At 45.9% G+C, this 15,822-nt stretch overlaps 1 protein-coding gene across 1 annotated transcript; it reads right to left on the bottom strand.

The window, feature by feature from the left end:
- Window positions 1-1,269: 1,269 nt before the first annotated feature.
- Window positions 1,270-13,602, bottom strand: LOC143208651 (uncharacterized). Its single transcript, XM_076423243.1, has 3 exons — window positions 12,421-13,602; window positions 4,720-4,901; window positions 1,270-1,639 (listed from the first exon to the last, which is right to left on the bottom strand). Exons 1-3 carry the CDS (start codon window positions 13,268-13,270, stop codon window positions 1,421-1,423), a joined length of 1,251 nt encoding a protein of 416 aa, XP_076279358.1. The 5' UTR covers window positions 13,271-13,602; the 3' UTR covers window positions 1,270-1,420.
- Window positions 13,603-15,822: the final 2,220 nt, after the last annotated feature.

Raw genomic sequence — 15,822 nt, forward strand, 5'->3', positions numbered from 1 at the left:
CACCGTGTCCCGAGCGGCAATTAACGCGATCCACGATTTTCGCAACGCGATTCGCTCCCTTTTTCTCAAAAGACAAAACATTGAACGGTAACAGATTTTCTCATGGAAGTTGAGGCAGTATCTTCTTCGGAACACACTTCAACATTTACTGGATAGTATGCGAGTCCAAATAGAAAACAATTTTTTAATATATTCTGTGCAACCAATTTGGCAAGGCTCTGCAAAATTCAAGAAGGTTGAAAGTCTCGACTGCTCAATTTTTATTGAATTCTAATTGCAATGGCCCCTAAACTGGTTTTTAAAGATTTAATAATTAAAATGTAATTCATTCAAAGAATTAGGGCCTCCGCAACTATAGAACAATTTCCTCATAATCGTCTTCTCCAAAGTCTTTGAATGAATCACTATAAAATTTGGCTATTTTAAAAAAAGATTAAGATCTTCAACCAAAAGAGAAATAAAAATCGGGACTATCAAAACGACAGAGAATCCGCAGTCCAACAATCTTTTGGCACTGTTAGAACTCAGTTGGCTGCGATCTCTGGCAAGGAGAGGGATCAAGATCGGATTCCCGGGATCGGGAGCAATCAACAGACGTTTCGTTCGATACGATTTATTAAATAGACTCTTCTACTCTCTCGGCGACGGTTTTACATTTATACAAAATTGGAAAACGGCACTCTCCGGTGCCGAGCTTACGCTAGGCTCGCGTCATACGCTCGAGCTTCCTCGTATTTACACAGGACTATGCTCGCGTTCGATTTGTTATTTACACAGTTATGTACAAGTGTGATTGGCACAGATTCACGACTCGCGAGGGACAAATCAGAAGTTCGATCGGAAGCGTGCCCACCACTTGGCACGGAAATTCCGACTTTGGGAAGTCTGAGAACTCTGGCGAGCGACCGTTGACGGCTCCTCTATCGACAGAGTTCGACATCGAACTCCTCTGTCCTAACTTTGGTCCAGTTCTTCGAGAACTCTCTCCTGACTCGACTGCTCGGCTCTTCTGCGCTTGTAGCCAGCCTCTTCTAGCTAGCCTCTACTCAGTATGCTTCTCTCTTGAAACTGTGTTCCTTGACTTGGCAAAGTTTTCATATTTCTTCGATCGTTCACAAAAATCACAGCTTATCAGTTCGTTCTCTTCGCATCATTCTTCTAGATTAAAATCGTGTTTCTCAGCAAAGACACATAGAAGCATATCCATTCAGAGTGGAATTGTTCACAGTCTTACTTAGACACCTTATAGTGCCAGAGGATCCGAAGGAAGTCTGCTGAGAACCGAGTTCGAGTCTCGTTCTGTTCCACAGGCACAGCCTCAACCGATTGCTCATCGAGGAACAATTCCTCGCGACGCGGAATCGTCTCTTTGGAGGGGATCTTGGTGGATCACTGCCGGTCCGGTGTGGCCCGGCTGCTTTCATTCTCTGGACGGGTGCTGAGAGATCGTATGATGCGGCGTCAGACCAGGATGAGACAGCATTCCGACCGGGTAGAGGCTCGCCGGGCCCAGCAGGCCCGGATGGGACCCGTACAGCGCCGTGTGATGTTGCCTGACCGCCGACATCCTCAATTTCTCGATCTCGGCTTCCTGCATGCGTTTCGCCTTCGCCCGCCGATTTTGAAACCAGATCTTCACCTGCAACAATCAGACGAAGCCCGGATTTGTACTCGACAGCGCTAAACCACCAACCAGCCTGCACAATGTCACGCCACTTTGTTGCGCTCGCGGTTTCGCGGACCACCAACCCTCGATTCTTTTTGCTCCTTTGCCAACCGAAGGCCCCCTTTCAATCGATCGCCAAAGTGGATATCGTCTTTGTCTCGGGCTTGTTGAAAGGGACACGCAAAAACGCTTCTTCCGGTTGCTACTTTGTTCCAGCCATCGGAAGTTGCGGATTTCAGAAATAACGGCTGATATAACGTCGTGTTCCTGTCACGAGCATTGAGTTTCGGATGTTACGCGGCTGCATTGAGAATGGGTACTGTCCACGGGAATTTGTGGGTTTTGATAGTGTTCAGAATTATACACAACTATCAATCGGATTCCTTAACCCTAGATGGCTAGCTATATGCTATTTAACATTTCTAAGCATTCATAAAAACGTGAATTTCACTTGAAATCAAGAATATATTTTTGAAAATTCTTTTTTAATTGAAGAACAGAGATACTTGATCGAGAGGAATGTTAAGAAGCCTTATGTAAGAGGCTATACGATTGAAGAACCTATATTTGATTGTTGAACACACTAATCGAACATTTTGGATGGTACATAATGCACGATGTAAAGAAGATAATTCTAAATATTCCAATAATGGTTTCCTCAAAGGATAGTTTAATGCTAGACCAATAAAATCGATGAAACTCGATCTCAACTGTGCTTTGAACGAGTTGTTTCCAATTTTCTGTAGTGGGCGATCTTTCGTGGTGATCATGCGAACATGAAGCATTCTCCGGTGTCTCCTAAAGTGGAGAAAAGCACGTTCGGCTCGAAAATATCCCGGCCATCTGCCGCTCGAACTATAATTTCGGGTAGTTTGTCCGCGCGGGTGGATCTCGCTGCCACCCGCCTTGTTTCACGAGACCTCGACCCCTCGGCAGGCGGTTTATTATCGGCGTTAGTTTTAAACGGTGTCGGTGAATCTCCAGAATTACGTTTTACGATCAACGTTTCTCATTTAGCAGCGGCGTTAACCGACTGGCCGGCCGGCTCCCTTTATTCTCACCGCTTTTGCGTTCTCTCTCTCTCCCTCCCCTCATTCTCGCTTGCATACATATATTCTCGTTCGCATACTCGCTCGGCTCGGCTCGCATGCTCGCACACTCGCGCGCGCGTGTTTCACGAGTCAAGGGTCCTGCACTTAACAGATCTCGCCAGATGCGGGGTAATTAGCGCGCGTAAGCGTGCAGTATCCGTCGCTGCCGGCGAAGAAACACGGTAATTTTATTAATAGACTACAAATTGCTTGAAACCCGTCCGACAATGGTCCGCGATGATCGACCAATTATCTCCCGACTGGCTCTCTATCTCTCTCCCTCTCTCTCTTTCTCGTTGCCGGACCCGATCCTCTTGCCCGACGCTATTTCGTCCGCGTGTCCGTCAACGAGGTGATTCATTTTACGCCCGGCATTGTCACCAGAGACGCCAGCAAACGGAGTAATACTAACTCTTGGCAAATTCGCTCGCAACCCGTTCGAAAACGCGTTTACCCCGCTCGCGAGATACCCTGACAGAATCGAGCCGAGAAGCTTTTAGACACCGAAAATTCTCGCCTGCGGAAAACGCTCTCGGGAGCAAACGAGGTGACGATTTCAACGAGTTGGAGTGTTCTCGGTTAAATTGCACCGGACGTCTTCGGCCTTTGGCTAAGTGTTTACCTCAGAGATTCGTCTGAAAGATCGTCCACCACGGAAACATTGAAATCGATCGCTTTAATGCACTTCATAGACAAAGGAGAATATGTTGGAAAGAATTTTTACTACAATTACTTCCAACACTTTGAATGCCGCATTGCCTAGAAATAGCAGACAAAGTTAGTTGTCCAAATATTTAGATTGTTTCTGCGTTAACGCGTTGAGTGTAGCGAATTTGGTTAGGGTCTAAATGCTAGAAAGGAGAATGAGCTAGGAAAGATTACTGGAAACGTGATTATCCATCACCGAAAAATTGAGAGAAATAATTCGACTGTACACCGATCATCTTGTGGAAGAGCAATATTGGATACAAATGGGTCATTGTTAGGTGAAGATGTCCGTGATATTTGAAAGCCACTGATGTTCTTGTGCCTTGAAATAGATAGAAGAGAAGACCTCGAGCTTAGAAATATGTCTACAAAGACTGCCCACCACAGGAAAAATTGGGAGATGTAATTTTAAATGCTCATTGTCCTGCCCATCAGCAATCTAGCTACTAATGAGCATATAAATACAGAAATAAATCTAACCAAAGACACTTACAATATTTTTAAGCTTCTCTGACATAGAAGATATCTGTTATAAGAATAAGTGTTAGATCAAATGAAAAACAGTAGGAGTATTCAGCTCAATTAAATCATTAAGAAATAAATGTGCAGCTGCTACCTACACCTTGAAAATTAATGCTAATCTAAATTAAGTCCAATCGTATGATTCAAGCGTTGCCTACAATTTCAGGTACCCGTAGATCATCTAAGTATATGTATATAAATCGTCTGTCAACAGTCTAAGCAGCCTGTTATCGATCAAGCCACCTCAAATAAAAATCGTCTAACCCCTTGCCCTATTATAATATCGAGTCAGACCGATGATAAACAATTCAAGCAAAATCTAGTAAACGTACAGATGACTCATTTCCGTAATTATCTTTATTATATTTAACCTTCAACCTATTGCACCGAATTGGAACAAACTGGAGTGAAACAGAACTATATTTTCTATCTCCACCACTTATGTGTTGTTAATTTCCATTAAATTGAAATGAAATTCTATTGATTAAGTCCTGATCGTTTTAATCACAAAGTACATTGTATTGGGTTGGCAAATAAGGTCGTTCGGTTTTTTACATTGGAATAAATCACAAAAACCGAACGAACTTATTTGCCAACCCAATAGTACAAGATTCTAAACAGGCATAGAAGTTCTAATGGCTGACCCGAAGACACGAGGAAAATCGTAGAGGTTTAAACGACTCGGAGCGGAACGATAGATCGTGGATAGCGTCTTCAAGAAGAGGTTCTCACCTGAGTTTCCGTGAGATGAAGCGAGGAGGAGAACTCGGCCCTCTCGGCGACGCTGAGGTACTGCCTCTCGGTGAACTTCTTCTCGAGCGCGAGCAATTGTTGCGTGGTGAAAGGCGTCCGGGGCTTCCTGTTCGGCTTGTGTTTCCTCAGGTTGCACTTGATCTTGGCGGGTTCTCCGTTCTCTGTAACCGAAAACGGACGACGGTTCACGCTCGGAGGACAGCTCTCTTGACCAGTTTCGCAACGGTGCGCTGCGGAGACGCGTTTCTACATAGACGCGGCCGAGCGTTCTTATTCTAGAACACTGTGCAGACCGCAACGTCCTGTTTTTGCCCGAGACCGGGATCGCGGGAGCACAGAACTTTTTAAGGGGTCAATTCATAATTTTCCCGGCGAGACCGGCCGCGGTGCCCGCAAACCGGCCTCATTACCTTTTTGCCAGTCGACCGCAAGATCCCGGCCGCGAATTGTTCCTCTAACGCCACCACTTGTATTCATTAGCGAGGATATATCGTTCCGGGCATAGAGGTGTACACGTAACAGTTACCCAGAGGCCTTTTACGCGGTCGCCGAATAATTTGCCTGCCGAACGATTTTCCCGAGAGATCACGAAGACCTCTTGCATCACCTGCGGAACGTTTTGCCCCGATACTCTACGATCTAGACGACGCTAGGAACAGGCTCCCTTAGGCTTTTTAGAGGGGTTTTTCCTCTGACAAAATTGAATTACTTAAGTATACTGACGAGCATGGTTGTGCTTTCATGTGGGTAAAGCTGAACAGCTCTGGGCCCTTCCCGCCATCAGTTTGAGCGGCGAACCAAAAAATAGGTGGTGGAGAAATCAGGGCACTCAAATTGTTTTCAATGGAATGTTATGGTTAATCCTTAACTTGTGAGATCACTTCGACCTGTTTCTTAGATAGCGACAGAACATTTTCATAAAAGCAGAGCTTCTATGTTGATATAGTCAGTATGATGGATCAAGCAACAATTAAATAAATGCTATGGGGGCTTGTTACGTCTCAGAAAGAAAATTGGCAAATGAGAAGCTCTGGAATTCATTCTACATCCAATAAATTCTCACAATTGGCACACAAACTAGAAAAAAGATCTAACCATCGAAAAGAAGCCTTGTTATTGTAGAAAGGATAGAAATCGAAAGAGAGGAATCAGGATCACAAATCAATCAACGGAGAAGGAACCCGAACTGTTGGCATTGAGGGAGGGATCGCAAATTGCGAACAGGACTCGATGACAAACCAAATCATCCCCGAGGATTCAACCGGAGATTCAAGAAGGCTTGTCATACAACGGGCCGAGACAATCGAGCGCGAAACACCGACAACAGCTCCCTTCTCTCGCTGATTCTCCCGGGGGTGGGAGAGGAGATCGCGTCAGAATATATCGGTTATATTCCCCGAGATTTGTCTCGAGACAATTGACAGATTTGTAGAACCGAGAAACGAGAGAGATCCGAGGCCGAAACAAAAGGCCACGGAGATCTCTCCGCATCGTTTCTGAATTTCAAATTCTCACCGATCCCCTCCCCTGGCCCATCCCCAGGTTCCATCTTGATGTTTCTGGGCTCAGAGACTCTTGGACTGATGGAGGAGGATCGTCTTTTGTGCATCGATCTCCGTCCGGGATTCTTAAAATGTTCTCGCTCTAAATAATCGCCCAATGTTTTTATAGACGTTGCAATTTGTTGCATTCTTCGGAAAAGACGTGTCTACAGCTCTACGTCTGCTGCACCACGCAAAAACGTCTTTTGCGAAGATAGAGGGTTCAAGTTTTAACACATTGTGTCCAGTATTATTTTCAGACTTATGCTAGGAATGTTGTGCTAGTAAGATTGGGATCTGCAAGTGGCAAGAAGGTTGCAAGAGTGCTCAGCATCGTACATCGTAACTCTGCAATTTTTATTTCATCAAATACATTACTTTGACTTTACTTTTTGGGGTTGCTGGCAGTCAACGCGTTAAACTGGGTTTATTGTTGAAATTCGTAATTCAGAAACCGATCATTTTCAGTAAAGTTTTTCAGATTCTTTTCTCTATGTCTTTTAATGGAAGTGTACAATTCCATTGAACTTGGCGCAACATAAACTATAACAGGAATCGTACGACACAACTATTGAATCCATAACAAAAACGAGGCTACAGTGTTCAACAATCTGCTTCTTCTCTCGTTCTCCGAGGATCCCAATTAGTCTCGGTATTCGAGACTCTCTCTCTCTCTCTCTCTCTCTCTTTCTTTCTGGCTCTTCGGCTCGTTTAGGTTTGTTTCTACGGCCGCCAAAAACGCGGCTCGCTCGATTTTAATCCGGCTCGGCGATCGGGAATGTGCATTCGAAATAATTAACTGATCCCCGCGAGATACCGTGCAACCGGCGAGATGATCAAGAGTGGAGGAGGACCCGCGTAGATCGTTGGTTGATCGTTGCGCAACCAACGTTTTGCAAATGATAGCTCCGCGATCCCATCGGCCGATCACCGGGTGCGTTTCCGCTCGCCTAATTGATCGCTAGATCGAGGGAAACGCGGACACCTCGTCTCGATCCTTAGAACGAGTCTCGAGGAACGATTGGAATCAGTGGAACATGGTTGGGATTCAATTATCCGAGCTTATCAACAAATTACTATTACGAATTGTGAGAATATTTGTATTTGTGAACTAGTGTCCTTCTTGTAGTAATATACAGTAAGTATATTATAGCTGAATATGTTTAGCATCATTCACAGGTTCGTTTATTAATTTCTTTCAATATTATATGCTTCATAAAATACCTTTCGGATTATCCGGGAGAATCGTTTATCGAAACACGTTTGCGATTAGTTCTAGTGCTTCCTCGCGCCATAATGAACCTATCAGCGTAGTAGAAAACCTCCCGGACGATTTAAATCTCCACATTGGAGCGTCTAATAACGCGATTAGAATTCTCCGACATTTTTCCATGTAGGGAACAGTAATTGGACGCGTCGACGGAAGAAAAGAGAAGCCGCGGTTTCGTGGAAGCTGCTCCAGTTGCTCGGAAAAGGATCGCGTTGAATGCATAGGTGGCCGGAATGCGCTGATTTATGCGCGCCGCGGTAAAAAACCAACCCCCTCGGTATCGATTTTCATGCAAATTACTGAAATAATTAGCTGATCCCGCGCAGATATCGGAAACAGTGGCGATTGTGAAGGAGAAAAAGGCAAGGTGAAATCCCGGTCGTCCGATCGAGCCGCCTCTTTGTTGCGTTGCGTAACACGTTTTCATGGACCACGATTTCTAATGCGCTCTTATTAGCCGATCGGCCACGATAACAAGCGGCCTGCGCGGATTTACTCGGCCCGTTAATAGAAATTTATGCCCACCGACTACGGTGATAACAACTCATAACCATTTTACCCTGACAAATGCGAAGAAACGCGAATATTGAATATCTGCGCGACGATTCTCATATGTAAACAGTTGTTCTCGCGACGTATACTGTTTCCAGATCTTTTTACAGGTCGGGTGAACATTAATATGCCTTCGGACTCGGTGAAAACAACTCATAACCACAGTAGTCGTGACAAGTGAAAAGAAACGAGAATACTGAATATTTAGATATCGATTTTTCTATAAAAACAGTTAATGAAAACAGCTATACTAAAGTCCTTTGAGGTCGTTAATAGAAATTTATGTCCACAGGCTAGGTGATAATAATTGCTTTATCTTGACAAATCAGAAGAAAATGAATATTGTACATGACAATAATTGTCCTAACCAATATGGCAATACTGTTTCATAGGCGTTCAACCGGTTATGTGGATTAATTGAAGTCCTGAATAGAAGTTTACGCTATTGGCAAATGAAAAGAAAAATGAATATCAAATATTTACACGTCGATTTTCGTATGAAACGATTGCCCTAGTCAACATGGCGACGTGTACTGTTCCGAAGTCCTTTCACAGGTTTATAAAGAGGCTGTTAGAGGCTCTGAGCTATCGCAATCCTTCAGCCCAGCCCTAAACACCGCCCCTTTTGCGAGAACAGTCAAGCTGGAGAGAGACGAAGAGTTTCAAGGGTTGCGCAATCTGCGGGAGCACCCTCCGCGAGAGGCCATATTTCAAAATTACGCGCGTTTCCCCCGTATCACTCGTCCCGGTGAGCCTTCGGGCTGGCTCGCGATTATGGTCGATTGTATTCCGCCCGCGGAGCTCCCTAAATAGCGGCGCGGTCGGCCAACAATGATCCATAAATTGATACCGGGACGCTGAATCCACGCCGCGACGCGATATTACGCATTGTCGCCGGAAAAAGTACGCAGAGCTTCGATTTTGCAGTTCTCTCGGGAAAAAATACTATTCTACGTCTCGATTATAAATTATTAACACTGGTGGTAGATCGTTAAACAAATCAGACTTGCTTAAGGGTCGTAAATTTCAATCTGTAAATTTTGGTAGGTGCATTGAAAGTTGACAGATCGTTCAAAGCAGAAGGAATGTTGAAGAAAGTTAACGTTCTGTAGAGTTTACTTTGGTTCGCTCAAGGCCTTTGCAGTCGTGCCTAACCCCTCCATGCTACCTATAGTGATCACGTATAACCTCCAAGTTCATTTGTATCTAATCTACAGGTTGTTCTAAATCAGAATCAGCTGGAATTTTGGAAAAAGAGAAAAAGTATTCGGAAACTGAAAAGTGTTGACTACAGGCTCCAAACACCAACACCTAAGCTACAGGGCATTTCAAACTAAATCTGAAGGCGAGCACTTAAACAAGAGAAAATATGTTTGAAAGTTTTAATTATTTTTAATAAGGTGACTAGAAGAGTCACGTTTCCTGTTAATTGACTCCGTGTATGCTATCTAAAGTAAAAGCTCGATTTTCTAGAATAGAGAGTAGATGTTTAAAGGACCCAATTAAATTGGCTAACGAGGCAATAAAATAGCAGATTTGTTGAGACTAGTGCGACCCAGTAACTAGGGGACTTGGTTGCAACACCTTTTTCCCAATAATCGTCCATTGTCCGTGTCGTCTGGATTCCTCGGCGCCTCGGCAAGAACCGAGTCACTGTTCGTTCTGCGTCGAGTCTGCGTGCGTTCGCCGCGCCGACGACGACGCGAGAAAACTTTGATTGCCTCTTTAACGAGAGCCCCTTCGCAATTATCAAGCCGCGACCTCAATAATTAGTGTTAACGATGATTCAATCGCGGCGAGTCATCCGACGGGACGCGAAGCACTAGCACGCGTGTTCCGAGAACTGCATTCCTTTCCCGGTGATTTTAGGTGAGTAGGTTTCGTGTCGCGCGAATTGAATTGCAAATACATACGGCGGCCAGAGAGCCGCGCGCGGTTTGATCGACAGTCTCAATTTATCAATTAGCGCGCGTAGCCCGTCGATTCTCTTTTCGAAACCGACCGGGGACCGTTTGAAATGTCGTCGTCGCCGCCGCGCTCGGAAATATTTCCGAGCCACTCGGCCGCGCGCCGTGTAATTGGCCTGGAATCCCGCGACGACGCGGTTTCCAATTAATTTCGAACCATTAACCTTTTTTCGCCTTCCCTATTTACAGGCTCCGCTATCTACGCGGCATTGTCTTCCGTCGCTTTTCCCGTTTACCCGAGATTAACGAGTCCGCTATTCAGGAGAAAGTTTTCACCGGCTGTGCTAGACGATCCGAGCGACTACATCGGTGACCGTATACTCGTTCAAAGTCGGAGATTACTTCATATGGAATTACTAAATATAATTATTAGACTGCGGATATGTTATGCATTTAGACAAAGCTATATGGGGGAGGGGAGGGGGGGCTCCGATAAAGAGGAAAGATCAAAAGAATTTATGAAAAACAGTATATATCATTTTCGACTCTTTTATTTGGCTTCTGTCTACTGCAATCGTAATTGCAAGTCTAGGAATTATTCATTTGAATGGAAAGTTGTGAGTGGAAGGACGATTGTATTCTTTGATAAATTAATCTTTACAGTTTGTGGAAGGTTAAGAGAATGTAATTAGTAGTAGTAGACTGCGGATTTTATGGATTTATGATAAAAATAAATAGGTGTATAAAAACAGTAAGGACATTGGAATTAAAGATATTATGAAAGAAAAATAAGTCCCCTTTTCACTTCGGTTTGTTGCAATTCAGGTAAAAAATTAATTATTAAAGCTTTGGGATGACTACACTGTAGTCCAAAATGTAGTACAAAATGACTAGATATCGATGCAAAAGGAAAGTTCTAGGTCACGTGGTGATCTGATTGGTCGGCGGACTGATCGAGAGAGAAGAAGAGGGGTGTATAATCGGTGAGCGGAAATGCTCGGCGATCGGCGCAGCGGAAATGGTGTGGTTCGGCGTTTGACGGTTACGCGAAAATAGACGACGAAAGGAATCGCGGGTCCGCGTGCGTTTGACCCGACTTCCGTCCGAGCGTGTCGGCGAGCGGTCCTCCCAAAAATACCCGGGTGTACGCCGAGAAAAGCAAAGAATACCGGGTGCCGTCGGGTTGTTCATTGAACAACGCATTCGCGATCAACGGCGAGTTCCAGACCGGATGGCCGGGGTCGGGGCCATCTCGCCTTGCCTTGCCTTCTACCTTGGCTTGCCTTGCTTAACGAGTTTACGATCGGACCAGTTTCGGGCCTGGGCTCGACGCGAAGCACGAAAAGAATCCCACGACAAAGATCGCGTCGCGATTGGCCGCCGGCCAGGGTGGTTTCAAAGGCGACCCGAGCGCGGTTGTCGTCGCCCTAGCAAATGGCAAATAGCGATCTCCAAAGACCGAGCTGGGCGACACCAGCATAACGAGCAAAACGAGGAAAACATTTCACCCGATTCGCATCATAAAGAACAATCAAAAATAATGCGAAAAAGTGAGTGTACACATTACACATGTGGCATACTCGTAGGTATTCAATCATTGAAGTAGGAACGTATTAGTCAGTCCAAACGACTATGGTGTAAGTCAAAATTCCAAACAAATTGATCTCTTTGCTTATTACGTTATGTTACGTCGATTGATTTTACTAATAATTACATAATGAAATAATTATAAGTAATATATCTTTTCACCAAACGCAAAGGTCTAAATAATATCCCGAAGAAAGAAGACATTATTTCAATTAATTGCTTGCAATTGGTACAAACAATTTTTATCTTGCATACAAATCCGCAGTCTACTAATCAATGAATGGCACCAATTGGCATGTCCCATTAACACTCGGATGACTCAAGTCCATTTTAACCCAGTATCTTGAAGGCATCGCCCAGGCATTCAGCTCCTGGCGATGAATTTCAATCGAAAGTAGTGCACTTGGGTGTAATAAAAAAACCAATGGATCTGAGTAAAATACCATTGCAAACATACATATTTAAAAATATTGATGAACTGTCTCAACGACATCGAATACTGCATAGTCTGTATAATTACCAAAACGGCCGGCCCTCAAGTGTTAACCCCATTCATCGATAACGTCACAATGACACGGTACTTAAGTAAAACTGTAGTGCTTCTCATCCGTTCTAAATAAGTTAATACAGTAACCCATGTGGATGTGCTACATAATTTTGTGACAAGTTCTAAGTAGAAGAGGGGCGATACATTGGACCGCAAAGCATTCATAATTCCGATTGGTGTTTCTGGTTCAAAAAATGAAAGATCTGCACTGATCAATCTCTTGTAACGATACGTTCGAAACGAATAAATAGGGTAGTATGCGTATCGAAAACTCACCGTTCAGGGGTGCATGATGAGAGAAGTGCGAGGGGAAGAAACCGGCGGTGGCAACCGCGGCAGCAGCGGCTGCGGCTGCGGCTGCACCCTGATGTCCGCCGCCCCAAACCGCCGGATGGAGGCTCGGTGGGATGCCAGGGATGTTCCCCAGGCTGGAAAATCCTCCGATGTACGCTGGCGTGGGTCTGACAGGCGTGGGACTGGTCCCGTGGTGCTGGTACTGCAGGTCCTCCACGTCGACTAGACTATTTTCATCTTCTTCTTCAACGTCCTCTGTCTCCGAGCACCTGGACCTGGCCTCGTGAGAGCTGCTTCTCGGGCTCTGCGATCCGAAATCAGGTTGACTGGCCGTGGACACCTTGGAGCAGGCGACATCGGACGTCGACACCGAGTCCGTCGAAGTCTGAGCTATGTAATCGATCGTCCTGGGCGTGGATCTGCTGCCAGGCGACTCTATCCTCTCGGATTCGGACTCGGAGTACCTGGAGATCAGTCTGGAATCGATGGAAATCTTCGTCTCGCACGCGTTATACTGCCTCGATCTTGGATCGTTGATTCCAGGAGATATAGAGAGGTATCTTGTCCTGTACTCGCCCGGATACCTCGATAGATTCGACGCGATCAGCTGCTCCTGTCTGACAGGTGAATAGGAGTTGACTGGCGAGGACCTGGGTGAAACAATGGACGTCTCCCGCCTGGTGTCCGGTTTCTTCGTGTCGGCCAAAAGTGCCGCGACGGAAAAACTCAGCCGATGCACCGGCTTCGAGGTCGGCTGCGGAGCCTGTGCCTCGTTCGAGCCTGGACTGGTCGATGGAGGCGTCACCGGGGAGGTCATCCTTATTACTGTCATTCTCAGACCGCGGGAGAAACCGTATGCTCTTCACTGAATCACTGTAGTCGTCGGTATTCTTCTGACTAATCTTTCATAGTCCCGAGAAAAATCGGTGCTCACAAACTGTCCGCTGGAGCTAGAATGTGTACTAGCTCCTGTCACCGTGTACAGAGTCTGAACGATGATCGGAGTGCACGGATCAACGGGCTCGGGTAAATCGTCACTGGGTCTGTCGCGCGTTTTGACAGGTGCCGGGATCGACGGATCGATGAATCTCCGACCAGCTGACCTGCTAACTAGCCTCTACTCGACTCGAGCTCTCCGTGTGGACTGACTTTGACCATCGCCGGTTGCGGCGCTCCGACTTTTTCGTTTTGCGGGTGGTGGCGCCGAGCTAGTGGGGGCACCGTTGCTCCGAGAGAGACAGAAAGGCTCCAGAGAGGGGGAGACGCCGTGAGAAAGGGGAAATCGGATAGTGGGCGAGGCCTGTCGAGTGAAAAGGGGTGGACCTCGCCCAGCCCCGCCCCATCGGATTCGCTTCCTCCGGCGGCGGAACGGACTCTACACCGATTTTTCCTGTCAGGGATAAGTTTCTTCGTCGGGAACGCCACCAGCCTGTTCTCAGGGGAGGCATAGAGGGCAGGGATTACCGTCGACCAGCCAAAGTGGGGGTTACTAGGTCCTGCGGGATCCGAGGGGAGAGGGAGAGATTTTATCGCGCGACTCGCTTCTCTACATCGGAGACGGTAATGAGCGTAATTGACCAATTAGAGCCGGTGATTAAGACTCGAAAAATGCAGACTCGCCGAGGGAATTTTCGATCCTCCTCCTCGGTCGCTGTTATTGATCCTGTCTCTATGAAGCTTTCTTGCGTTTTTATGGTGTTGTTCGAGTAGTGTTTCGGAACTACAGCTGCTATCGTAGATGAGCATCGTGTTCCAAGGGTCCCTGGAATCCTCGGAGAACCCTTGATTGGGTTAAGTTTGTGAGAGGTGGTGCGTTGTCCTACAGCGAGATTGAATTTTTGGAGTGTGTTTCTTTCAAACTTGGTGAGTGAGCGTGGAAGACATGGTAGGACTTGGTTTATCCAGACCTCTGATATCTGAAATCACTATTGTCTGAATATTTTGCATAAATAGGGCATTACAAATGTTATTTTTGGTTTAATACGAATTAGGTGTGTTCACTGGACATATCATCCTACCAAATTTGCTGAGGATCAGCATGATACAAGGGCCATTTTCATTAAACAAATGATTTCAACTTTGCAGAACATTTGAGGTTGCCAAAGTAAAACTGTTAATGGATTAAGGAATGAATCCAGGAGAGAGGGATGAAGTTGGGACTGCTCTTTCCCGTGGTATTTCGTTAGCCGTTGCAGCTAGGCGTACCGATTGGTCGTCGAAGCAGCGGTCTCGGCCCTCAAACCTCGGTACTGTAGCTCTCTCGGTTCTCGGTCGTTCATCCCCCTAAATCGAGCTAGCCGTCGAGATTTTGGGGGTGCACGGTCGCTCGTTTGTTCTGACGAGGTGGCTGGCGCTGAGATCCCATCGTTGCATCCGTCCGTCATATTTACGGTGGCTCCTGCGAACACGAGCATGACGTGAGCGGACTCGGCTCTCGACTCTGCCCTCCCCTCCCCCCGATAAGCAAAAACAAATGCCTGCCGATAGGGGATGCCGATAACGCGAGGTCCCCGAATAAAACCTCATAGATGCTCTTCCATTTGCGCGGAATTGGCTCGAGCCGTAAATTTCATCGCGCGAACTTCCGCCGCGCCGCTTCGCAACGCTTCGCAAAACGCTTTGCGCGCCGTCTCGCGCGCGCTGCCACCTCATCCGCCCAACGGCAAAGGGGATCGATATCTTTGCTGGGATCGATGGAAACCGTTCCGTTCGTTTCCATCGGCCGTTGTCTTCCTGCTCTCCACCGCGCCAACTGATCTGCGGCCCTCTCGTGCCACTTGTGTGTATATCCTCCTCTCTGCAAATTACGGGGATACCTGTGTTCCTTATCACGCTCCAACGTTTTTCGAACGTTCGCTGATTTATCGGACTGCCGGGAAATTAGTTTGCACGATTCTTTCGATGGACATTCTCTCCCAGAGGTAATACCGAATAAGGGGCTCTACCATCGCATTCCTGATATGTTCTGCAGATTTAAATTGATTTAGGCGATAAAACCTGAAGTGTGGCAAGTTCAGGTTTATCATAGTAATTATTAGTTTTGATTCTTGAGCCTTTAGATTGTTAAGCAATCTTCACTGGTTCAGAAAATTATAATATTTACATATTATAACGTTTTATGAATTATACAAAGAAAGGGTTTAATCGTCATTAAAGAAAAATAATTGTAATATAATTGTAGCGTGCCCCCCCCCCTTGCATCAGGCAACCGTAACATACTTCGATACTATTCTTGTGTTTTATACAACTTTTACTTAATTCCTCATCTCCATCATATCAATTATTCGGTTCTTCCTATCGCTATGTAAAATTGCAACCACTCGTTTTCGTGATAAATGCGTCAAGTCCGCAGTAGAATGATATACGATAAATATTGTTTATAGT

The sequence above is a fragment of the Lasioglossum baleicum genome, chromosome 5, assembly GCF_051020765.1.
Source record: "Lasioglossum baleicum chromosome 5, iyLasBale1, whole genome shotgun sequence".
Taxonomy (NCBI): domain Eukaryota; kingdom Metazoa; phylum Arthropoda; class Insecta; order Hymenoptera; family Halictidae; genus Lasioglossum; species Lasioglossum baleicum.

What these genes read in the sequence shown, in the direction of transcription:
- LOC143208651 (XM_076423243.1), bottom strand. Translation starts at nt 13,270, where the DNA reads ATGACAGTAATAAGGATGACCTCCCCGGTGACGCCTCCATCGACCAGT. An exon ending in TCATCATGCACCCCTGAACG is followed by an intron (nt 4,902 to 12,420) that starts GTGAGTTTTCGA and finishes TTTCGGTTACAG; the next exon opens with AGAACGGAGAACCCGCCAAG. An exon ending in TTCATCTCACGGAAACTCAG is followed by an intron (nt 1,640 to 4,719) that starts GTGAGAACCTCT and finishes TGATTGTTGCAG; the next exon opens with GTGAAGATCTGGTTTCAAAA.